We start from the raw sequence: 25,422 nt of genomic DNA on the forward strand, positions 1-25,422 counted from the left end.
GACGGTGCAGAATCTCAGGCCGCACCCCAGACCTACTGAGTCAGGACCTGCGTGTGTTAAAGGCTCATTAGCCTGCTGTTAACAGCCTCTTCAGAGCGGGGTGCCGCCCTCTCCCCACACCTGAGGAGAGACCACGCTCGCCTGTCCACGTCAGCACTGCTCTCTTGAACCTTTGCCCACCCAGAACTGCCCCTGCTAAGATCACCGTGTGTTTTTAACTACCGTGCCCCCAGCCTGTGCAGCTCAGGCACTGCTGCCCTCCTCGCTGGCCCCTGGGTCCATCGTCAGGGCTGGTTTCCTCCTCCCTTCCTGGCCCCAAGTGCCAGGCCCATCCTCTTGTCTTCCGACTCTGGGTGCTTTTCTCGAAACAGCTCCACACCTGTAACTCCAGATACCCTGCCCCCCAAGTGCTTCCACTTCCCATCCCTTTATTCCTGGTTCCATATGTCTCCAGCCGGGCTTGTGGCACCCCCTGGGTGCTCCTCAGGGACCATCCTCGGCCATTGGCAGAAATGCTTTTATGCTGTCTCCCCAAGCTGCTTTCGTCCTGTGTTGCCCATTTGGGTTAAAGGCCCCGGTGTGCCTATGTCCATCCCCTGCCACTCTTGTAGGGCTCTCACCTGGCCCCAGCGCCCAGCGCGGGGGCAGGGAATGTGATGGGTGCCGATGGAGCCGTGATGCGCCTGAGCAGCCACCAGGTGGCGGTATTGTCCCAAACTTTGCCCAAAGACCTGGTCCGGGGCTGCACTGCTCCTCCAGCCTCCTGGGAGCTGGAGTCCCCAGGCCATGGTCATTAGCGGGAAAGTGGGGCTACTTTAATGGGCTCCCCCACGTAGCCAACAGATGTGCAGTGAGTGCTTGCCTGGTGCTGGGGCAGGCGGGCCTTTAACCTGCCGCACCTCGTCCTACCTTCACAATAGGCCCCAGGAGTAGAGATCATCACGCCACCTTTTTTTCGAGGTATAATTGACATATAACATTGTATTAGTTGTAGGTGTACAACATGTTTCAGGATTTGTATATATTGCAAAGCGATCATCATCATAAGTGTGGTTAATATCCCTCATCATACACAGTATCAATTTTTTGACTTCTGATGAGAACTTTTAAGATTTAGCAACTGTCAAAGATGCAATACAGTATTAATAACTGTAGTCACCAGGCTGTACGTCCCCCCTCCATGGCGTAATTATTTCGTGACTAGAAGTTTGTGCCTTTTGACTCCCTTCACCCGTTTCGCGCACCCCACCCCACCGCTGCCTGTGGCAACCACCCATCTGCTCTCTGCACGGTGAGCTTGGTTTTGTAGTTGCTGTTGTTGCTGTGTTTTAGAGTCCACATGTAAGTGAGATCAGACGGTGTTTGTCTTTCTCTGTCTGACTTATTTCATTTAGCATAATGCCCTCAAGGTCCATCCGTGTTGTCACAAAGGCAAGATTTCATTCTTTTATTTTTTATTTATTTTAAAAAATTTTTTATTGAAGTATAGTTGATTTACAATGTTGTGTTTCAGGTGTACAGCAAAGGGATTCAGTTATGTATGTGTGTATATATACACATACATACATATATTCTTTTTCAGATTCTTTTCCCTTATTGGTTATTACAAAATACTGAGTATATTTCGCTGTGCTATACAGTAGGTCCTTGTTGGTTATCTATATTATATATAGCAGTGTGTATATGTTAATCCCAAACTCCTAGTTCATCCCTGCCCCCTGCTTTTCCTTTGGTAACCATAAATCTGTTTTCTATGTCTGTGGGTCTATTTCTGTTTTGTATATAAGTTCATTTGTATCATTTTTTTTAGATTCCACATGTAAGCGATATCATATATTTGTCTTTCTCTGTCGAATTTTCTTCACTTAGTATGATAATCTCTAGCTCCATCCATGTTGCTGCAAATGGCATTATTTCATTCCTTTTTATGGCTGAGTAGTATTCTATTGTGTGTGTGTGTATATATATATACCACATCTTCTTTATTCATTCGTCTGTTGATGGACGTTTAGGTTGCTTCCGTGTCTTGGCTGTTGTAAATAGTGCTACAGTGAACATTGGGGTGCATGTATCTTTTCGAATTATGGTTTTCTCCAGATATATGCCCAGGAGTGGGATTGCAGGATCATATAGTAGCTCTATTCTTAGTGGGTTTTTTTTGTTTTTTTTTTAATTAATTAATTTATTTATTTATGGCTGCGTTGGGTCTTCGTTGCTGCACGCGGGCTTTCTCTAGTTGTGGCGAGCGGAGGCTACTCTTCGTTGTGGTGAACGGGCTTCTTACTGTCATGGCTTCTCTTGTTGCAGAGCACAGGCTCTAGGCACGCGGGCTTCAGTAGTTGTGGCACGCAGGCTCAGTAGTTGTGGCTTGCGGGCTCCAGAGCACAGGCTCAGTAGTCATGGTGCACAGGCTTAGTTGCTCCGCAGCATGTGGAATCTTCCCGGATCAGGGCTCGAACCCGTGTCCCCTGCATTGGCAGGTGGATTCTTAACCACCGTGCCACCAGGGAAGTCCTATTCTTAGTTTTTTAAGAAACCTCTGTACTGTTCTCCATAGTGGTTACACCAGTTTACATTCCCACCAACACTGTAGGAGGGTTCCTTTTTCTCCACAGCCTCTCCAGGACTTATTATTCATGGACTTTTTGATGATGGCCATTCTGACCAGTGTGAGGTGATAACTCATTGTAGTTTAGATCCGCATTTCTATATTAGCGATGTTGAGCATCTTTTCATGTGCCTTTTGGCCATCTGTTATGTCTTCTTTGGAGAAATGTTTATTTAGATCTTCTGCCCATTTTTTGATTGGGTTGTTTGGGCTTTTTTGATATTGAGCTGTACGAGCTGTTTGCATATTTTGGAGATTAATCCCTTGTCAGTCACATCATTTGCAAGTATTTTCTCCCATTCCATATGTTGTTTATGGTTTCCTTTGCTGTGCAAAAACTTTTAAGTTTAATGAGGTCCTAGTTATTTATTTTTGTTCTTATTTCCATTACTCTAGGAGATGGATCCAAGAAGATATTGCTACGATTTATGTCAAAGAGTGTTCTGCCTATGTTTTCCTATAGGAGTTTTATAGTATCTGGTTTTACAGTTAGGTCTTTAATCCACTTTGAGTTTATTTTTGTGTATGATGTTAGAGAATGTTCTAATTTCATTCTTTTACATGTAGCTGTCCAGTTTTCCCAGCACCGCTTATTGAAGAGACTGTGTTTTCTCTATTGTATGTTCTTGCCTCCTTTGTTGTAGATTGATTGACCATAATTGCATGGGTTTATTTCTGGGCTTTCTATCCTGTTCCATTGATCTATATGTCTTTTTTTGTGCCAGTACCATACTGTTTTAATTACTGTAGCTTTGTAGTATAGTCTGAAGTCAGGGAGCCTGATTCCTCCAGCTTCATTTTTCTTTCTCAAGATTGCTTTGGCTATGCAGAGTCTTTTGTGTTTCCATACAAATTTTAAGGATTTTTCTTGTTCTAGTTCTGTGAAAATGCCGTTGGTAATTTGATAGGGACTACATTGAATCTGTAGATTGCCTTGGGTAGTATAGTTATTTTGACAATATTGATTCTTCCAATCTAAGAACACAGTGTATCTTTCCATCTGTTTCTGTCATCTTCAATTTCTTTCATGAGCATCTTATAGTTTTTGGAGTACGGATCTTTTGCCTCCTTAGGTAATTTTATTCCTAGGTGTTTTATTCTTTTTGATGCGATGGTAAATGGGATTGTTTCCTTAGTTTCTCTTCCTGATCTTTCATTGTTAGTGTGTAGAAATGCAACAGATTTCTGTGTTAATTTTGTATCCTGCAACTTTACTGAATTCATTGATGAGCTCTAGTACTTTTCTGGTAGCGTCTTCAGGATTTTCTATGTATAGTATCATGTTATCTGCAAACAACGATAGTTTTACTTCTTTTCCAGTTTGGATTCCTTTTATTTCTTTTTCTTCTCTGATTGCTGTGGCTAGGACTTCCAAAACTATATTGAATAAAAGTGATGAGAGTGGACATCCTTGTTTTGTTCCTGATCTTAGAGGAAATGCTTTCAGCTTTTCACCATTGAGTATGATGTTAGCTGTGGGTTTGTCGTATAGGGCCTTTATTATGTTGAGATAGGTTCCCTCTGTGCCCACTTTCTGGAGAGTTTTTATCATAAACGGATGTTGAATTTTATCAAAAGTTTTTCCTGCATCTATTGAGATGATCATATGGCTTTTATCCTTCAATTTGTTAACGTGGTGTATCACATTGATTGACTTACATATGTTGAAAAATACTTGCATCCCTGGGATAAATCCCACTTGATCATGGTGTATTATCCTTTTAATGTATTGTTGGATTCAATTTGCTGGTATATTGTTGAGGATTTTTGTGTCTGTGTTCATCAGTGATATTGTAATTTTCTTTTTTTGTGTTATCTTTGTCTGGTTTTGATATCAGGATGATGGTGGCATCATAGAATGAGTTCAGAAGTGTTCCTTCCTCTGCAATTTTTTTGGAATAGTTTGAGAAGGACAGGTGTCAACTCTTCTCTAAATGTTTGTTTGATAGAATTCGCCTGTGAAGACATCTGGTCCTGGACTTTTGTTTGTTGGGAGTTTTTAAATCACAGATTCAATTTCAGTACTTGTAAATTGGTCTGTTCATATTTTGTTTCTTCCTGGATCAGTCTTGGGAAGTTGTACCTTTCTAAGAATTTGTCCATTTCTTCCAGGTTGTCCATTTTATTGGCATATAGTTGCTTGTAGTAGTCTCTTATGGGCTTTTGTATTTGTGTCAGTTGTTACTTCTCTTTTTTCATTTCTGATTTTATTGATTTGGGCCCTCTCCCTTTTTTTCTTGATGAGTCTGTCTAAAGGTTTATCAATTTTGCTTCATTTTTCAAAGAACCAGCTTTTAGTTTCATTGAAGATTTCATTCTTTTTTTTTTTTTATCGCTGAGGAATATTCTACTGTATATGTACCACATTTTCTTTATCCATTCATCCATCGATGGGCAGTTAGGTTGGTCCATATCTTGACTATTGTAAATAATGCTGCTGTGAACACGGGGGTACGTAGAACTTTTTGAATTAGTGTTTTCCTTTTCTTGAGGTAAATTCCCAGAAGTGAATCATCATATAACAGTTCTATTTTTAGTTTTTTGAGGAACCTCCATACTGTTCTCCATAGTGGCTGTACCAATTTACATTCCCACCAACAGTGCACAAGGGTTCCCTTTTCTCCACATCCTCGCCAACACATTTCTTGATGTGACCCCTCTTTAGAGATGAGTTCACTGAGGCTCAGAGGAGGAAAGACCTGCCTGAGGTCACTCTGCAACGTCAAGTCCTTCCCTCCCTGCCCCTTCTGTTTGTAGGGACCACAGTCCTATCACCAGTGTCACCTGGTCCCTGTAGCTGCTCAAGGCTGCTCACCTCTGCTGCTCGCACAGGACAGCCAGGGTCAGCCCAGGCCTCGCCCCCACACCCAGCGCCAGCCTGGGTCTGTGTCTGTCCTGGGTCGGCCTCCGGGACTACTGGCAGGGTGGCTGAGGACGCAGTGCTGCAGTGGTAGTCTGCTGGCTGCCTCGGCCTCCCCACCATTTCCCCTTGGGAGGAGTAAAACCCTCCAGAAGCTTCTGCTTCCCCTCATTCCTAGAACGATCCCTAAAGCCCCTCAGCCCGTAGCTGTGCTCCTTGCTCTGCGTGGCCCTCAGAAGTGCCTCCTTGCCGCAGGCAGCTCACTTTGGGGGTTGGGAGGGCATTTGGAACCCATGGCTGCGGCTGGGGTCTGCACCCTACTGGGTGGGCACCCAGCGGTCACCCTCCTGCTGGGACGGTTCCACGTCACCGTCCTGGCAGCCCCCCACTGGCGTCCCCAAGGCGACAGCTTCAGGTAGTGGCTGAGTTCAACCAGGCAGCTCAACTTTGCTTTATGTAGGGAAGCCCGTTTTATGGCAATTCTACTGCTAAAAAGTTTTAAAATATATTTTAAATGTTTAACGACCACTGACCTAATCTAAGCAACTCATTTCCAAGACCCATGGACCCAAGTAGCTGCCCTGCGTGGTGTCCAGGCCATTCCTGCGGCCCCGCTCCCCAGCCCCGCAGCCTCAGGCCTGGCCCTTCTGCCCGGTGGGCATGCCTCACCTGCGCCCCCTCTTCTGCCTGGCATGCCCTGCCCAACATTTGGATGTTGACATCCTGCCTGGCCTTCAAGTTGAACCACAGGTGTCCCCACCCCTTCTCTAAATTTCCGCCAGACTCGGAACCGACCTTCTGTCATTTCCGTGAGCCGGGGTCAGGTAGGTAGGCTCGGGTCTCAAGCGGGAGGGTTGAGCTCAGGTTCGGGCCGGCAGCAGGGCGGGCCGGGCACAGGTAGGTACGCTCTGCCGGCGCCCGCCCTGGCCCAGGCTCATGGAGCCCCAGGTCCATCACATGCGAGGAAGTGCCTGGGAGCTCAGTGCGGAGCGCGCTTCGGGCTGTGGGGTGGCACCCCTTCCCTGTGTCCCATGTCAGCCGGTATTTGTCTTCAGGTCAGGAAGCGCTGAGCAGAGCAGCAAGTCCAGGGGTCCCCCAAGCCTGGTGGCTGCGGCTAGCCCAGGTCAGGTCTGGGATGGAGCCCCAGCTCTGTCCCTTCCCATCCGTGGGACTCCTCCAGCAGCAGGAGCGTGGGGACCATCCGCCGGGGGGCGGCAGGGCGCACGCGGGCAGCTGTGTGCATCCACGGCTGGCACCGCGGCTTTGGGTGCTGCTGGTGCCGAGAGCTCACCTTTCACGGGGTGGGCAGGGACCGGAAAGCACCAACTGTCACAAACTAGACAGCCACCTGCAGCACCAAAGGCGTCTCCCCCCGCCCGCCGTGCACGTGCACAGCTCACGCCTGCGGTACGTGTGCACGTGCAGAGGGCCGCCCTTCCCGTGTCCTCGGGGCCTCCGCCTGCCTGTCTGAGGCCGTGGGGGGGGGGGGTCTTCTCTGCTGTCCTCGCGCCCTGACTGTGCTGCTCTGCCCCCTCCCCCTGCAGTACGAGTACAGCTTCCGCACGGAGCAGAGCGCTGCCGCCCGGCTCCCGCCCAGCCCCACCCGGTGCCAGCAGATCCCCCAGTCCTGAGGGGCCGCCTGCGGGGAGAAGATGCATTGCCCAGACTACTGAGCGCCCCCTCGCCCGGTCCCTCCCGCCGCCCATCCACACTGCCCCGCTTGGCGCTTCTGGGAGACTCTGGGCAGCTGAGCTGTTACCTCCTCGGTCATCGGCGTGCCTGACGTGACACCCCGCTCCCCTGGGGATACTGTTCATAATCTCGACTAATCTGTGTGTGCTGTAGTGACCAGTGGCTCCTACCATGTCTGTGTGATGACCAGTTGTCCTGCAAACAACCCTACCCACCACGGGAGTCACCCCGAGGGCCCTGGACAGTTGTTCTGGCCGCCCAGTGACGCCACCGGCTCCCTGCTCTCCGGACTGTCGCCACCACTAAGCCGCTGCTTCCTCCCAGAAGACCCTGAGGGGCTGGCGGCTTCGCACAGGGCCCTCCAGGGCTGGCGGACCGCCCCAGACCCATGGGACACATCGCTCATGCCAACGGCATCAAGTGCCCGAGAATTTCACAGGGACCCTAAGGAAACATGGGAGGAGGACGCCAGTGGGTCCCCACGTGGACCCGGGCCCGCCTCCCTGCCCGCTGTGGACAACCTCGGACTCACCCCTCAATTCACACACTGGATGCCCTGAGGTCGGGGACAGCCATCCCCCAGCCACTGGCCCAGAGAGGACTTGCCTTCCCGGTGAGACGGCCGTGTGGCCAGGTGCTTGCTTGGATGTGAGTTTTGCTGCCAGGACGCTGGGCTCACCCACCTCACACCTTCATCCCCAGAAAGGGCTCATCTCTGCGGTGCCCACGTGCCAACAACAGCTCCAACTGCCCGGCCCGGTGCTCTGACCATGACCAGGCCGTGGGTGAAGAGGCTCTGTGAGCCCGTGCCCAGGGACGTGGACACGCAGTCACCCAGCTTCTCAGAGCCAGGCTGTGTCTTGGTGGCCTCTGCTAACAGAAACAGTTGTTTTGAAAAGTCCCTCTGACCCAGGTCACCAACCTGGGGCCAGAACTGACATTTCTGCCGCGAGTGGCCAGTGGCCTTGCTGGCGTTCCCCACAGTGCCAGCTGGGACTGGGTGCCAGTCCCGTGGGTGCCATGGGAACGGGGCCGCTGTCCTCCCTGGAGGCTCGGGCCTCACCCTGTGGCTGCCTTGTCTGGCCGTTAGAATTTGTCCTAACTCCCCAGAACTTGGTATCTCACATCTTGGGGGGGTCACCAGATGGTTGGCGCTTTGGACGTGAGGTTCGATGTGTGTCTGGTAGCTGGCGTAGGAAGGCAGCCTAGGAGAGCCACTGCCCAGCCAGGGACAGCCCCTCCTCCCTGCAGTTCCTAGGGTGGCACAGGGCCGGCTGGGGCGCAGCAGGAACTGGCCAGCAGTTAGGAGCCGCTGCCTCTGGCTGAGAAGTGAGGCCAGGGCAAAACGTCCCTCACATACCTGCATCAGCCCCACCGTCCCCAGGCCCTCCCCTCTTCCCCCACGGCTGCCCCTTGATCTTCATTTCGATACCTCCTGATTTCTGTGCATCAGAGATGTGCTCACCTCTCCCCACTGTCCCCGAGACCTGAGGACATCCCCGCTGGGGCTGGCCTTCCCGCGTGGCCAGGTGGCAGGAAAAGGCAGTTAGTTGGTGGAACCCGCCAGGGCCCGGGAGGCGCGGGATGGAAAGTCCCCGCGAGGACCCTTTGGGATCGGTGCTTACCCAGGACAGAGCCGATGAACCGGTCTCAATTGTACCCACTGAAATGAGCGGGCTGTTTCTGGGGAATTGGGGGAGCCCCGTGGGGCCCGGAGAACCCGTGTCTGCTGCTGCCGTTTGGACGGGCGGGGCTGGTCCGAAACCGGCAGAGGGGTGACGTCTCCGCTCACCTCTGTCCGGCTGTGTTGGCTCGCGGGCTCTGTCCTTGCACCTCTCCTCACTCCCCAGCTGTGGGATCATCTCCAACAGGTAACACCCCACGGCCTTTCTCCCTTGACTGAGAACCAAGCACTTTGGCAGCTCCGATGGGCCCTAGGAGGTCCAAAGACAGCCACGTGGGATCCCCTGTCAGGGAGCAAGAGGGCAGTGAGGGTGAGGTTGGGGAGAGGAGCCGCCAGCCCCCCCGCCCAGCCCTGGGCCATCCTGCAGTTCTGGGACAGGCAGAGCAAGGCAGGGCTGCAAGGCCTCCGGGAAGAGGGCAAACCTCTGTGGACTCAGGCGAGCTGGAGAGGCCTCCACAATGTTCCAGTCTTGGTCTGGGTCTAACAGTGACTGTGAACGTCGCCATGACGGCAGCTTAAGACAATGAAGCAGTGACAGTGTTAAGGAGAAGTTGGCGTCCGTGGTAGATTTTAGGCTGCTCCAGACTCTGCATCTTTCCTTCTGAGGTGGGTGCCCATGCGCCCCGCCTGCCCCGTGTGGACGTGAAGCTCGCTCACCTCGGGACCGAGCCACCTCTGTTTCTTTCTGGGACGGTGCTTTTTTTCACAAACCCTCTGGCCACGTGGGGAGGGGAGGCAGGGGTTCTCTCGGAGACATGAAGGGCAGCAGCCTCCATCCTTCCCGGAAGGACTGACCAGAGCACAGCGTCCCCTGCTGCCTTCTCTTTCCCCCTGAACGTTCCAAGTCTCTCTCCAAAGGCCTTGGAAACAGCACAACGGTGATAAGGAGCAAGCAGTTGACTCCAAGTTCACCTGCAAATTTATAACAAGGCTTTTTCCACCCAAGTCCGGGAACTGATACCAGCCACAGCCTCCACTCGGAGGGATGAGCACCCCGGTGGCAGGGAGAAATAGCGGGTTAGGCCCCCGCCCTAGCTCCCCAGAGGGCCACGCTGCTGGGAGGCTCTGATGGCCACCACCTGCCCCCGTGTCCTTCAGAAGGCGGCGGGGGACGAGGAGGACCAACACGTACAAAGCACCTACTCCTTGCCAGGCGCTAGGCTGGCACTTGAAGCACATTTTCTCCTGTCACCACCCCTCTCCCCCAAAAAAACAAATACTCCGAAGCGTATGCTGTTTGCTCCTGGTTCCAGATGAAGAAGCTGAGACATGTCCGCAGGCGCAAAGCTGGTAAGCGGCAGAGGCAGGATCTGGCCCCAGAGTCCCCGGTGCCAGCTGCCCCATCACGAGCACCTGCCTCCAGTCCAGTAATGGATTCCCAGCTGTCACCGGCCCTGCTGGTGTGACAGTGTCTCGCCGAGCACGGGGCGAGAGCTGGGTGCAATACCGGGGCTGCGGGCTGCCCATCACCGTTTACAGGGGTCCCAGCCCGCAGCTCCCCTGAGAGCTGGTGAGCCCAAGGGTGAGGACACAGAGAGGCCTTGACGGCAGCCCCGTGCCTGCCAGGCTCACAAAAGCCGAGCTCGCCTCCCCAGGGCCTGGAGGGGCCGGGTGCCCACTCTCACCACGCCCCCGGGGTGGCCAGCTTTCTTCACCTGTTGCGACCGTGCTGGCGGGGCCTGTCACCACCAGGAGACAGGCCTCAGGCAGGTGGCTATGTCACTAGCTTAGGAACAATGTCCTACCGCGTGTATTTATTTGAGGTGACTCTAGTACTTGGCAAAGGGAAGTTTCACTGTGTGATTGTCTTCTTAATATAATTTGTTAAATAAACGTTTGTTTTAACCTTTCCCCAGCTCGCTGCTGTCTCTGAGGCACCGAGATCAGCGTCCCTCAGGGGCTGCTCTGGGCTCCAGCTCTCTCTCCAGCTCATCCCGGCTGCTGGCTGGACTGGTCAGCACCCTGGCCTTCCAGCCTTCTAGAAAGAGCTGGTGGGTTTCTTTGCCCCCGTTTAGCTTAGATGACCTGGTGACAAGCCAGAAGGATCCAAGAGGAGCGAAGAAAGCCCTGCCATTCTCTGGCAACAGCCCTCTGGAATGCTTCTGGAGGGAGAAAACACCAGTTTCCATAAAAGCATGTGAAACGCGTGCATTTTAACGAGTTGCCAGCAAGGAACGCAGAGGGGCGCTCCCATCTCCGGCTCGCCCCAACCCTTGTCTGTGCCGGACCGGGGCCGTCTGGCTGCCGGGAGTGGGGGGACATGCACCCGGTGGTTTTGTCCTGTCTCCACTGCTCACCTGCTGGCAATATGCCACCCCAAATGCCAGGGAGGGGCTTCCAGCCCTGGACGCACATAGGCTCCTTGTGAGCACACGACTGGTCAGTTTTCACCAGCATAGCTCTTTACCTTCTTCATAAATGACTGCATTTTGGGGCTGGATACCCGAGTCTGAGCCGTCACTGCCTCCAGGCCTGTTCATGCCAGACTCAGGCGAGAATCGGGTGACCCTTAGCTCTCATTAGGACCATGAGAGTCCCCAAAAGGGTACTGGCACCTCCAGCCCAGGCCCCCACCTCTGGCATCCCTCAGGTCTTTTTCCCCACAGTGGGAGAGGGAGAACAGCCCAGAGAATTCCACGAGAAACCCACAAAGAACATTCAACATGGAGTTTGAAGAGTCCCTCCTAGTGCCGGGTCACCAAGGAAGTACATGTAGTAGCCTTTGACATCCAAGACACAGAATCTGTTTGCTGGAGGCCTTAAGCACTGCTCGGGGGCCGCCGGGGGGAAGCACCTCACACACGGGCCTTTGGGCAGCAAGAAACTGAAGTCCACACTCTACAGCCTGGGCCAGGGTGGGCTTAGTGGCCAGACCCAAAGGACACTCGGACCCCAAAGCAGAACACAGCCTAGCCTCAAAGGGGCCAGAGCAGGCAACACCTGTTTCTCCTCTGTCTGTCTCACCCACACTGCCTCGTCTCTGTCTGGGCGTCTTCTTGCTTCTCGTTCTCTCACACCCTGGCCCTCCCTCTCCCATGCTCTGTGCACCAGCATATGTGGCACATGCACGCTCACATGGCCACCCAAGTTCGCACATTCTCAGTTCACAAGACCCAGAGACAAGAGTCCCAAGACAGACTCTGATTGGCTGCCTGGGTCAGGTGACCCCCTTCTGCCCCTAGCAGCTCTGGCCCTGGTGGAAGGGGGAGTGTGTGATCACAAGGCATCTGGAGCAGGTGTAGGTTTAGACCCTCTAGAGGCAACTGCTACAGAGGGGGGGTGAGGCTGTAGGCAGAGGGGTGGGACACCTCCCTGGAGAGATGGAGGAGCTCTCCACCACTCTGTGACGAGGGGGGAGGATGGTGAGGTGGGTGGAGCACCATTCGTCCATCCACACATCCACCCAACCGTCCAAGCCGTGTTGTATGAGCACCTTCCACACACAGGCCCCGAGCCGGGCACTAGGGACTCAGCAATGACTGACACCACTGACGTCCCTGTCCTCGTGAAGCCGACGGTCTAGCCCATCCCACTCCACCCCACACACACACACACCCCAGCCATGTCTCTCCTACTCCCCCTACTTCTGCCTGCTATTTCCCACCATAACTGGCTCATCCCTAAAACTCTAGAGGCTCCCTGAGCCCCACCCTCACCTTTCTCCCCCTCTGCATCCTCCCGGCAGCTGGGAGCAGCTGTGTCTTTAACTACCCTTAGCTCTATTGCGGCCAGTCTCCTTGAGGTCCAGCCGCATAGTCCCAGCAGCCACCTGGAGGTCTCCACTTGGATGTTTCACCTTGACCTCAGCACATCCCGGGCTGAATGTACCATCTTCCCCCAGGCCCCACATTGTTCCCCTTCTTCTAACTTCCCCGTCTCTGGGGCAGCTCCACCATCTCTCACGAGAGTCACCCACACCCCCACCTGGAGCTGTCTGTGATCACCCTGTTTCCAGCTGGACAGTTCTCTCATCTAAACTTGCTTTCAAACTCAGCCACTATTATTCTTGCTGCTCCTTTTTAAGTTCTGGCCTCGACACTTTTCCCTGGATGACAGCATCAGCCCCTTAACCATTCCCCTGCCGCCCGTGTCCTCCCCTCTCATCCGTCTTCCTCATGGCCAGGACCCAATAGGACTGCTCCACTGACAGTACTTCACCCCTCGCCCTAAGAATGAAATCTGAGTCCCCCAGGTTTCCGTCCACCACTGTTCTAGGTCTGACCCCCACCTCCCATCCCAGCCTCACCTGCCACTAATCTCCCTGCTGAATTATTAGTGCTTCCTCAAACCCTAAGCTCTGCTTCCTTGCCTTTGCATATGCTATTCCCTCTGCCTAGAATACTTTTCCCTCATTTTTTTCTGCCTGGTAAACTCCTGTTCATCCTTCAAGACTTGCTCATATATCTCCTCTGGGATGTCCTTCTTGAGCCCTTCAAGCCACTGTACACCTTGCATTTTAAAGCCATTGATCCATTGGTAGTATTGGAGCCATTTGATCCTCTCATTAGGTTATCTGCTCCTGGAAGAAGGGGTATATGTCTCATTTATTACACATTCCTCCCCAGCCACACATATACTCAAACTGAGCACCCAGTACAAGCCTAGAGAAATAGCAGGCGTGAGCAAACGCTCTTTGAATGAGTTTCTTGACGTGGGCGGGCTGGACTCAATTGCTGAGGAGCCCAAGAAGAATGGGCCCCAGTGGCACTTACTGTGAGGCTTGGGACCACCCCAGGGATCATGATGACAAGCACTGGGCCTCCGTGGACAAGTCTATGCTGGCTTCAAAGACACCAGAGACAAGAGTGAGAGCTGGGCCCTTATCTGGCTCCTTTCTGAAGCCGCAGCACCCAACACGATCCATGATGGCGGTGGGGTGGGGTCAGGAAGGTGGACTGCCACGGGCTGCTGGTTCTCTCCCTTGAGCCCAACTCAGGGAGATGCCGGAGAAAGAGACAGGAAGATTGGTGGACCACGGGAGCCAACACTAAAGCTAGAAGGGGCTCGGTGAACAGCAACAGGCCAGAGGGAAAGACAGCCAATGCTACAGATGAGAGATTGCACGGGGGAGCGGTTTTCTGGCTTTGCTCATTCATCTGCCCCTCCCCACGCACACACACACATTGCTCTGGGTGGGTCATTTTCATCCTTTCACCACCAAAACAACAGCTGGGCTGGACCCCTCCCTTCTCCCCACATCTTGGGCCAAGTAAGTGCAACCAGAGACACAGGTCTCAGGAAAGGTGGTTCTGGGGCAGAGGTCTTGGACACTTTCCTGAAGGTCTGAATTTCCTGATTGGGGAGGACACACGGGCAGAAGTTGGCACAGATTAGAACATCCAAGGTGCATCAATTCCTCTATAACCCTCCTTGTCCTTCTCTGGAGGGAGCACAAGGGTTTGCAACATTGACTGCACGTTAGAATCACCTGGAGAGTTTTTAAAACTTCCTGTGCCCAGATCACAGCAGAATCTCTGGAGGAGGGACCCAAGAGCCAGTTGTTTGTCAAGCTCCCCAGTGATGTTAGTGTGCAGTTGAGGTTAAGAACCAGCTTCCTTGCCACTCTGCTCGGCTCCATTTCCAGCCAGTGGAGCTGAGAGGCCTAGGGAACAGTGAGTTCACACGGGAAAAACAGACACCAAAAGAGCTGGTCCACCAAAAGGAAGACAAGAATCTAAGCCACCAATACCAGAAGAAGCACTGATAGACCAGACAGAACATGAGTTTAATATAAACAAAAAGTAGCCCTTAAGAGATATGGGAGGACACTGAAACATTAGGCAGGAGCTAGTTGTTTCAAGTAAGAGCCTAAAAGTTCTGAAATACCAAAGAGGAAAAGAAACAGATAAATCAGCAACTGCACTTGAAGATTTTAATACAGAAACTGTAGCCAAATTGATAAAATACGAGAAAATATACAAGGCCAGCATTACCCTGATACCAAAACCAGACAAAGACACCACAAGAAAACAAAATTACAGGCCAAAAGCCTGATGAACATAGATGCAAACATACTCAACAAAATATTAGCAAACCAAATTCAACAATACATTAAATGGATCATACACCATGATCGAGTGGGATTTATTCCAGGGAAACAAGAATGGTTCAACATTCACAAATCAATCAATGTGATACACCACATTAACAACATGGATAAAAAAATCTTATGATCATCTCAATACATGCAGAAAAAGCATTTGACAAAATTCACCATCCATTTATGATTTTTTAAAAATCTCAACAAAGGGGTTTAGAGGGAATATTCCTCAACATAAGAAAGACTACATATGACAAACCCACAGCTAACATTATACTCGACAATGAAAAGCTGAAAGCTATTCCTCTCAAATCAGGAACAAGACAAGGATGCCCACTCTCACCACTTTCATGCAACATAGTATTAGAAGTCCTAGCCAGAGCAATTAGGCAAGAATAAAAAAAGGCATCCAAAATTGGAAAGGAAGAAGGAAAACTCACTATTTTCAGATGACGTGATATTATATATAGAAAACCCTAAAAACTCCACCAAAAACTGTTAGAACTAATAAATGAATTAAAGTTGCAGTATACAAAAAACAATATACAAAAATCAGTTGCATTTCAATACACTAGTAATGAACTATCAAAAAGGGAAATTAAGAAAACAATACAGTTTATAATTGCATCGAAGAGAATAAAATACCTAGGAATAAATTTTTACCAAGGAGGTGAAAGGACTGTATATTGAAAACTATAAGACACTGATGAAAGAAATCAAAGAAGACACAAATAAATGGAAAGATATCCCATGCTCATGGATTGGAAGAATTAATATTGTTAAAATGCTCATACTATCCAAAGCAATCTAAGGATTCAGTGCAATCCCTATCAAAATTCCAAGGTCATTTTCACAGAAAGAGAACAAACCTAAAATTTGTGTGAAACCACAAAAAAAAAAAAAAAAAATAGCCAAAGCAATCTTGAGAAAAAAGAACAAAACTGGAAGCATCATGCTCCCTGGTGTCAAACTTTATTACAAAGCTTTAGTATCCAAAACAGTATGATATTGGCATAAAAACAGACACATAGATCAATGGAACAGAACAGAGAGCCCAGAAATAAACCCACACGTATATGGTTGATTAATTTACAACAAAAGAGCCAAGAATTTATAATGGGTAAAGGACAGTCTCTTGCATACATGGTGTTGGGAAAACTGGACAGCCACTAGCAAAAGAATGAAACTAGACCACTATCTTACACCATACACAAAAATAAACTCAAAATGCATTAAAGGCTTAAATGTAAGACCTTAAACCATAAGACTACTAGAAGAAAACATAAGCAGTAAGCTCCTTGACATAGGACTTGGTGATGATTTTTTGGATTTGACATCAAAAGAAAGGTAGCAAAACCAAAAATAAGTGTGGCTACGTAAAACAAAAAAGCTTCTGCACAGCAAAGGAAACCATCAACAAAATGAAAGGCAACATACTGAATAGGAGAAAATATTTACAAATCGTATGTCTGACAAGGGATTAATATCCAAAATATATAAAGAACTCATACAACTCATTAGCGGAAAAACAAACTATCCAATTAAAAAATAGTCAGAAGATCTGAACAGACATTTTTCCAAAGAAGGTATACAGATGGCCAACAGGTACTTGAAAAGATATTCAACATCACTAATCATCAGGGAAATGCAGATCAAAACCACAATGAGATATCACCTCACACTTGTTAGGATAGCTGTTATCAAAAAGACAGAAATAACAAGTAAGTGTTGACAAGGATGTGGAGAAAAGTAAACCCTTGTGCCCTTTGGTACAAATGTCACTTGGTGAAGCCACTATGGAAAACAACATGGAGGTTCCTCAAAAAATTGAAAATAGAACTACCATATGATCTAGCAATTCCACTTCTGGGTATTACCTGAAGAAAACAAAAGCATTAATTCAAAAAGATTTATGCACCCCTATGTTCATTGCAGCATTATTTACAATAGCCAAGATATGGAAACAACATAAGTGTCCATCAGTGGATGAATGGATAAAGAAAATGTGGTATATTTATACAATGGAATGCCACTTAGCCATAAAAAAAGAATGAAATCTTGCTGTTTGCAACAACGTGGATGGACCTTGAGGGCAATGTGCTAAATGAAATAAGTCAGACAAAGAAAGACAAATACTGTATGATCTCACTTACATGTGGAATCTAAAACATAACAGTAAGGACCTGAATCAAGATGGCGAAGTAGAAGGACCCAGAACTCACTTCCTCCCATGTACGCATCAAAAATACATCTACAGGGCTTCCCTGGTGGCGCAGTGGTTGAGAATCTGCCTGCCAATGCAGGGGACACAGGTTCGAGCCCTGGTCTGGGAAGATCCCACATGCCACGGAGCAACTGGGCCCGTGAGCCACAATTACTGAGCCTGCGCGTCTGGAGCCTGTGCTCTGCAACAAGAGAGGCTCACGACAGTGAGAGGCCAGCGCACCGCGATGAAGAGTGGCCCCCGCTTGCCACAACTAGAGAGAGCCCTCGCACAGAAATGAAGACCCAACACAGCCATAAATAAATAAAAAAAAAAAAAGTACATCTACAGGACCTAGAGTCTGTCATAGAGAGTGAAGTAAGTCAGAAAGAGAAAAACAAATACCGTATGCTAACATATATGTATGGAATCTAAAAAAACAAAATGGTTCTGATGAACCTAGGGGCAGGACAGGAATAAAGATACAGACGTAGAGAATGGACTTGAGGACACGGGGAGGGGGAAGGGTAAGCTGGGATGAAGTGAGAGAGTGGCATGGACATATATACACTACCAAATGTAAAACAGATAGCTAGTGGGAAGCAGCTGCGTGGCACTGGGAGATCAGCTTGGTACTTTGCGACCACCTAGAGGGGTAGAATAAGGAGGGTGGGAGGGAGACGCGAGAGGGAGGGAATATGGGGATATATGTATATGTATAGCTGATTCACTTAGTTATACAGCAGAAACGAACACAACACTGCAAAGCAGTTATACTCCAATAAAGATGTTTAAAAAAAATACATCTACATGGGGAACAATTCTTACTGAAAACTAACTGGAGACTAGCAGAAAGACTCCTGTACTAACAAAGCTGTAAGATACAAGCAGAATCAGGTAGGAGGGGAAAAGAAGCGATAAGGTCAGGACCTGTGTCCCCGGGAGGGGACTCAGAGGAAAAGGGAGATTAGATGGGTGGAGACCCTCCCTGGGGGTGAGCCACATATTGGGCATTCCAGTCCTGGGGTCCAATAAAGGGAAGACGAGCCCCTTGGCTGGTTGGAGGGCCAGTGGGCCTAACAGGAGAGCTGTGGGAAGCCTGGACTCTGCTCACGAGGAGTGCACAAATGCTTGCTCCCAAAGCAGGGCAGAAAGGGCAGACGGAAAGAGCCAGCTGGCTGAACTGTTTCCCGCTACCACCCCAGTGTGCACCCCAGCCTGAGCCAAGCAAACGCTCCAGCACCCTTTGCCTCACGTTGCAGCTCCACACTGGAGCAAGGGCTGCCACAACCAAGGAAAAAAGCTCGGGCCATGAGACACTGTGTCAGCTCGAATGCTAAGTGATGACTTAGTGGGGAGGGCTCAGCCATTACTGACGATTGCACAGGGAGGCCATCAGAGGCACTCCAGGTCTCTGACGGCAGCCAGACCACCACACCCCCTGCCCTGACCCTCACCAAATACCCACACTGGCCCCTCTTACTCCAGCAGTGCTCCCCTCTGGGACTGAGGGTGCTGGGCCTGGGAGGGGGAAGAACACACACTTAAAGGGAACTGAGCCAGCTCAGAGCCAACCCTCAGGGCTTCTGCTCCAGCAACTTGGGACCTGACCCCACCCCCAACAGGGTGGTGACATCCACTGAGTAGAGGGAAAGCTCCACCTCACACCTGGCTCCAGCCCTAGCCCCTCCTTCTCCAGCCTCAGCTCCTACCAAGGAGATAGCTGCCAGAACACCCTGAGGAAAGATGCGACTTATGTTCGTGTCAAATCCAGCTCTCCCACCAAAGCCACTGGGCACATGCAGACTGTATAGGGAAACTACCACATAAGGACACCCCTTCAAGACCACCACAAGTAACTGTTTCACGTAATTCATAGAGACAGAGAAAGATAGGCAAATGAAAAGACAGAGGAATTTGTCTCAATTGAAAGAGCAAGAGAAAGCCCCTGAAAAAACAAAAAATGAAATAGAAATAAACAATCTACTAGATAAAGAATTCAAAGCATTAGTAGAATAAGATTGCTAACTGAATTAGGGAAAAGAATAGATGAACACAGTGAGAAGTTTAACAAGGAACTAGAAAATATAAAAAGGAACCAGCCAGAAATGAAGAATACAATAACTGAAATGAAAAACACTCTGGAAGGAATGAACAGCAGACTGGGTGATACAGAAGAAAGCATAAGTAATCTAGAAAATAGAATAATGAAAATCACCCAATCAGAACAGCAAAAAGAAAAACAAATTTTTAAAAATGAAAACAGTTTAAGGAATCTTTGGAATAAGATCAAGTGTACCAACATTCACATTATAGGGGTCCCACAAGGAGAAGAGAGAAAAGCAGGGGCGAGAGTCAAAAATGTATTTAATGAAATTATGGCTGAAAACTTCCCAAGCCTGAAGAAGGAAACAGATATCCAGGTACAGGTAGCACATATGGTCCCAAACAAGATGAACCCAAACAGACCCACACCAAGACATAATTAAAATAGCAAAAGATAAAGAGAGGATTCTAAAGGCAGCAAGAGAAAAACAAAGAGTCCGTTACAAGGGAACCTCCATAAGGCTATCAGCTGATTTCTCTGCAGAAACTTTGCAGGCCAGAAGGGAATGGCATGATATATTTAAAGTGCTGAAAGGGCAAAACCTGCAACCTAGGATACTCTACCAAGCAAGATTATCACTTAGAATTGAAGGAGAGGTAAAGAACTTCTCAGATAAACAAAAACTAAGAGTTCATCAATACTAAACTGACCCAAAAAGAAATGCTTCTAAGGGAAGAAGAAAAGGCTATAACAAGAAGTATCTATAGAAAAGGAAAAATCCCATTAATAAAAGCAAACATATAGTAAAGGCTGAAGATCAACCACTTAAATAAGCTAGTATGAAGATTAAAAGACAAAATTGTAAAAATCAACTATAACTAAAATAATCAGTAAAGGGATAAACATGAAGGTGTAAAATATGACATCAAAAATGCAAAGTGTGGAGGAAGGGAGTAAAAAATGTAGGTCTTTTAGAATGTGTCTGAACTTAAAGGACTACCTAGTTAAAGCAAATAGATATATAAATTAGGATATTGGGATTAACACATATGCACTACTATATATAAAACAGATAACTAACAAGGACCTACTGTATAGCACAGGGAACTCTATTCAATATTTTGTAATGAACTATATGGGAAAAGAATCTTGAAAAGAATGGAGATATATATATATATATATACTTATATATATATATCTGATTCACTTTGCTGTACACCTGAAACTAACACATTGTAAATCAACTATACTCCAATAAAAATTTTTTAAAATTAAAACAAATATCATTTTAGGTCAACATGTATGAACCCCATGGTAACCAAAAATCAAAAACCTACATTAAATACACAAAAACAAGAGAGAAATTAACACAAGCATACCACTAAAGAAAATCATTAAACTACATGGGAAGAAATAAAAGAAGAAGAAGAGAACAGGGAAGACCTACAAAAACAACCAGAAAACAAGTAATAAAATGTAAGTAAGTACACACCTAAAAATAATTACTTTGTCAGTGGACTAAATGCTCCAATAAAAAGACATAGGGTGGCTGATTGAATAGAAAAAAACAAGACCCATCTATATGCTGCTTACAAGAGACTCACCTTAGAACTAAAGACACACAGAGACTGAGAGTGAGGGGATGGTAAAAGATATTTCATGCAAACAGAAACAACAAGAAAGCTGGGGTACCAATACTCATATCAGGAAAAATAAAACAAAGTCCAAATCAAAAGACAAAGAAAGGCATTATATAATGATAAAAGGATCAATACAAGAAGAGGATAGTACACTCGTTAACATATATGCATCCAATACAGGAGCACATAAATATATAAAGCAAACATTAATAGACATAAAGGGAGAAAATTACAATGTAATAATAGCAGGTGCTTTAACACCCCACTTGCATCAATGGACAGATCATCCCAACAGAAAATCAATAAGGCAACAGTGGTCTTAAATGACACATAGACCAGTTGGATTTAATAGATATCTACAGGACATTCCACCCCAAAACAGCAGCATACACATTCTTTTCAAGTGCATATGGAACATTCTCCAAGATAAATCCCATGCAAGGCCACAAAACAAGTCTCAACAAATTTGAAGACAGAAATTATATCAAGCATTTTTTTTCTGACCACAATGACATGAAACTTGAAATCCATTACAGGAAGAAAAATGGGAAAAGCACAAACAAGTGGAGACTAAACAACATGCTATTAAAAAAACCAATGGGTCAATGAAGAAATCAAAGAGGAACTCAAAAAATACCTCAAGACAAATGAAAATGGAAACACAACTTTCCAAAATCTATGGGATGCAACAAAAGCAGCTCTAAGAGGGAAGTTTATAGTCATACAGGCCTACCTCAAGAAATAAGAAAAATCTCAAACAATCTAATCTTCCATCTAAAGGAATTAGGAAGAGAACAAACAAAGCCCAAAGTCAGCAGAAGGAAGGAAATTATAAAGATGAGAGAGAAAATAAATAGAGACTCAAAAAAGAAAGAAAGAAAGAAAAGAAAAGATCAATGAAACCAAGAGCTAGTTCTTTGAAAAGATAAACAAAATTGATAAACCTTTAGCCAGGTTCATCAAGAAGAAAAGAGAGAGGACCCAAATAAAATAAGAAGTGAAAGAGGAGAAATAACAACCAATACCACAGAGATACAAAATATAATGAGAATACTATGAAAATTATGTCAACAAATTGGACAACCTAGAAGAAATGGACAAATTTCTAGAAACACACAACTTTCCAAGACTGAATCAGGAGGAAATAAACAATCTGAACAGTCCAGTCACTAGTAGTAAAATTGAATTTGTAAAAAACAAACAAACAAAACATACAGCAAGGCTTCCCTGGTGGCACAGTGGTTAAGAATCCACCTGCCAATGCAGGGGACACGGGTTCAATCCCTGGTCCAGGAAGATCCCAAATGCCGTGAAGCAACTAAGCCCATGCACCACAACTACTGAGCCTGCGCTCTAGAGACCGCAAGCCCCAACTACTGAAGCCCGTGTGCCACAACTACTGACGCCCGCATGCCTAGAGCCTGTGCTCTGCAACAAGAGAAGCCACCGCAATGAGAAGCCCAAGCATCACAACAAAGAGTAGCCCCCGCTCTCAGCAACTAGAGAAAACCCGTATGCAAGTGAAGACACAATGCAGCCAAAAAAAAAAATTAAATGAAATGAATAAATAAATAAATTTTAAAACAAAAACAAACAAAAAAACTCCCAGCAAACAAAAGTCCAAGACCAGATGGCTTCTCAGGGGAATTCTACCAAACACATAATGAAAAGCTAATACCTATCCTTCTCAAACTATTCCCAAAAATTGAAGAAGATGGAACACTCCCAAATTCATTCTATAAGGCCACCATTACCCTGATACCAAAGACAGACAAAGACACTACCAAAAAAAAAAATTTTACAGGCCAATATCTCTGATGAATATAGATGCAAAAATCCTCAAAAAATTAGCAAATTGAATTCAACAATATATAAACCATACACCATGATCAAGTGGGGTTTATTCAAGGGATGCAAGGATGGTTTAATATTTGCAAGTCAGTGTGATACACCATATTAACAAAAGGAATGATAAAAATCACATGATCCTCAATAGATGCAGAGAAAGCATTTGACAAAATTCAACATCCATTCATGATAAAACTCTCATCAAAGTTGGTATATAGGGGCAAGAAGGGAATAAAGACACAGACCTACTAGAGAATGGACTTGAGGATAGGGGGAGGGGGAAAGGTAAGCTGGGACAAAGTGAGAGAGTGGCATGGACATATATACACTACCAAACGTAAAATAGATAGCTAGCGGGAAGCAGCCACATAGCACAGGGAGATCAGCTCGGTGCTTTGTGACCACCTAGAGGGGTGGGATAGGGAGGGTGGGAGGGAGGGAGATGCAAGAGGGAAGAGATATGGGGACATATGTATATGTATAACTGATTCACTTTGTTATAAAGCAGAAACTAACACACCATTGTAAAGCAATTATACTCCAATAAAGATGTTTAAAAAACAAAAACAAAAGTTGGTATAGTGGGAACATATCTCAACATAATAAATGCCATTTATGACAAACCCACAGGTAACATCATACTCAACAATGAAAATCTAAAATCAGGAACAAGAAAAGTATGCCCACTCTTGCCACTTCTATTTAACATAGAATTGGAAATCCTAGCCACAGAAATCAGACAAGAAAAAGAAATAAAAGGCATCCAAATTGAAAAGGAAGAAGTAAAAATGTCACTATTTACAGATGACATGATACTATATATAGAAAACCCTAAAGTTTCCACCAAAAAAAAAAAAAACAACTATTAGAATAAATGAATTCAGTAAAGTTGCAGGATACAGTATTAATACACAGAAATCTGTTGCTTTTCTATACACTATTAATGAACTATCAGAAAGAGAAATTAAAGAAACAATCTCATTTACAATCGTATCAAAAAGAATAAAATACCTAGGAATAAATTTAACCAAGTAGGTGAAAGACCTATACTCTGAAAACTAAAATATTGATGAAGGAATTTGAAAATAATGCAAAGAAATGGAAAGATATCCCATGTTCTTGGATTGGAAGAATTAATATGGTTAAAATGCCCATACTACCCAAAGCAATCTATAGATTTAATGCAATCTCTATCAAAATGCCCATGGCATTTTTCACAGAACTAGAAAAAATAATCCTAAAATTTATATGGAACCACAAGAGACCCCAAATTACCAAGGCAATCTTGAGAAAAAAGAACATAGCTAGAGGTATCACACTCCCTGACTTCAGACTATACTACAAATTTACAGTAATCAAAACAGCATGATACTGGCACAAAAACAGACACATATATCCATGGAACAGAATAGAGAGCCCAGAAATAAACCCACACACTTACAGTCAATTAATCTACAACAAAGGAGACAAGAATATGCAATGAAAAAAAGACAGTCTCTTCAATAAGTGGGGCTGAGAAAACTGGGCAGCTACATGTAAAAGAATGAAATTAGAATATTTCCTCATACCATATACAAAAATAAACTCAAAAAAGACCTAAATGCAAGCCCTGAAACCATTAAACTCCTAGAGGAGAACATAGGCAGAACACTCTTTGACATAAATCATAGCAATATTTTTTTGGATCTGTCTCTTAAGGCAAAAAAAAGAAAGAAAAAATAAACAAATGGGACCTAATTAAACTTAAAAGCTTTTGCACAGCAAAGAAAACCATCAACAAAATGAAAAGGCAACCTACAGAACGGAAGAAAATATTTGCAAATGATATGACTGATAAAGGATTAATATCCAACATATATGAACAGCTCATACAACTTAATATCAAAAAAATAAACAACCCAATCAAAAAATGGGCAGAAGACCTGAAAAGACAGTTTTTCCAAAGAAGACATACATGTGGCCAACAGACACATGAAAAGATGCTCATCATCACTAATCATCAGAGGAATGCAAATCAAAACCACAATAAGATGTCACCTCACACCTGTCAAAATGGCTATCATCAAAAAGTCTACAAATAACAAATGTTGGCAAGGATGTGGAGAAATCCCACTGTTGGTGGGATTGCAAATTGGTGCAGCCACTATGGAAAACAGTATGAAGGTTCCTCAGACAACTAAAAATGGAACTACCATTGGATCCAGCTATTCCACTGCTGGGTATATATCTGAAGAAAATGAAAAAAATAATTCAAAAAGATACTTGCATCCCAATGTTCATAGCAGCATTATTTACAATAGCCAAGATATGGAATCAACCTAAGTGCCCATCAACAGATAGATAAAGAAGATGTGTGTGTGTGTGCGTGTGTGTGTATGTGTATATATATATATATGTGTGTGTGTGTATACATACATATATATGTGCATATAGGTGTATATATACACATATATATAATGGAATATTACTTGGCCATAAAAAATAATGAAATTCTGCCATTTGCTACAATGTGGATGGACCTAAAGAGTATCATGCTTAGTGAAATGTCAGACCAGAAAGACAAATACTCTGTTATCACTTATATGTGGAATCTAAAAAATAAAGCAAAGAAATGTATATAACAGAAACAGACTCACAGATATAGAGAACAAACCAGTGATTTCCCGTGGGGAGGGGAGAGATAGGGTTATGGGATTAAGAGACACAAACTACTTTGTATAAAATAAACAAGCAACAAGGATATATAGTACAGGGAAATACAGCCATTATTTTGTAATAATTTTAAATTGAGTAAAACCTA

The 25,422-nt window shown here is 46.2% G+C and overlaps 1 protein-coding gene across 5 annotated transcripts in view; it reads left to right on the forward strand.

Annotated features, from left to right (window-relative positions):
- Positions 1-25,422, forward strand: part of MVB12B (multivesicular body subunit 12B) — a 213,123-nt gene that overhangs the window by 178,079 nt on the left and 9,622 nt on the right. For 2 of the 5 annotated variants that reach the window (XM_082403347.1, XM_082403350.1), the window contains one exon: positions 10,701-23,555. The exons of 1 other annotated variant lie outside the window; for it this stretch is intronic. In XM_082403347.1, the coding sequence (XP_082259473.1) occupies positions 10,701-10,826 (126 nt within the window). In that variant the 3' untranslated portion in view covers positions 10,827-23,555. 2 more of the 5 variants (XM_082403348.1, XM_082403351.1) reach the window with 2 other exon arrangements.

Source organism: Balaenoptera borealis (assembly GCF_965194805.1).
Source record: "Balaenoptera borealis genome assembly, chromosome: 8".
Taxonomy (NCBI): domain Eukaryota; kingdom Metazoa; phylum Chordata; class Mammalia; order Artiodactyla; family Balaenopteridae; genus Balaenoptera; species Balaenoptera borealis.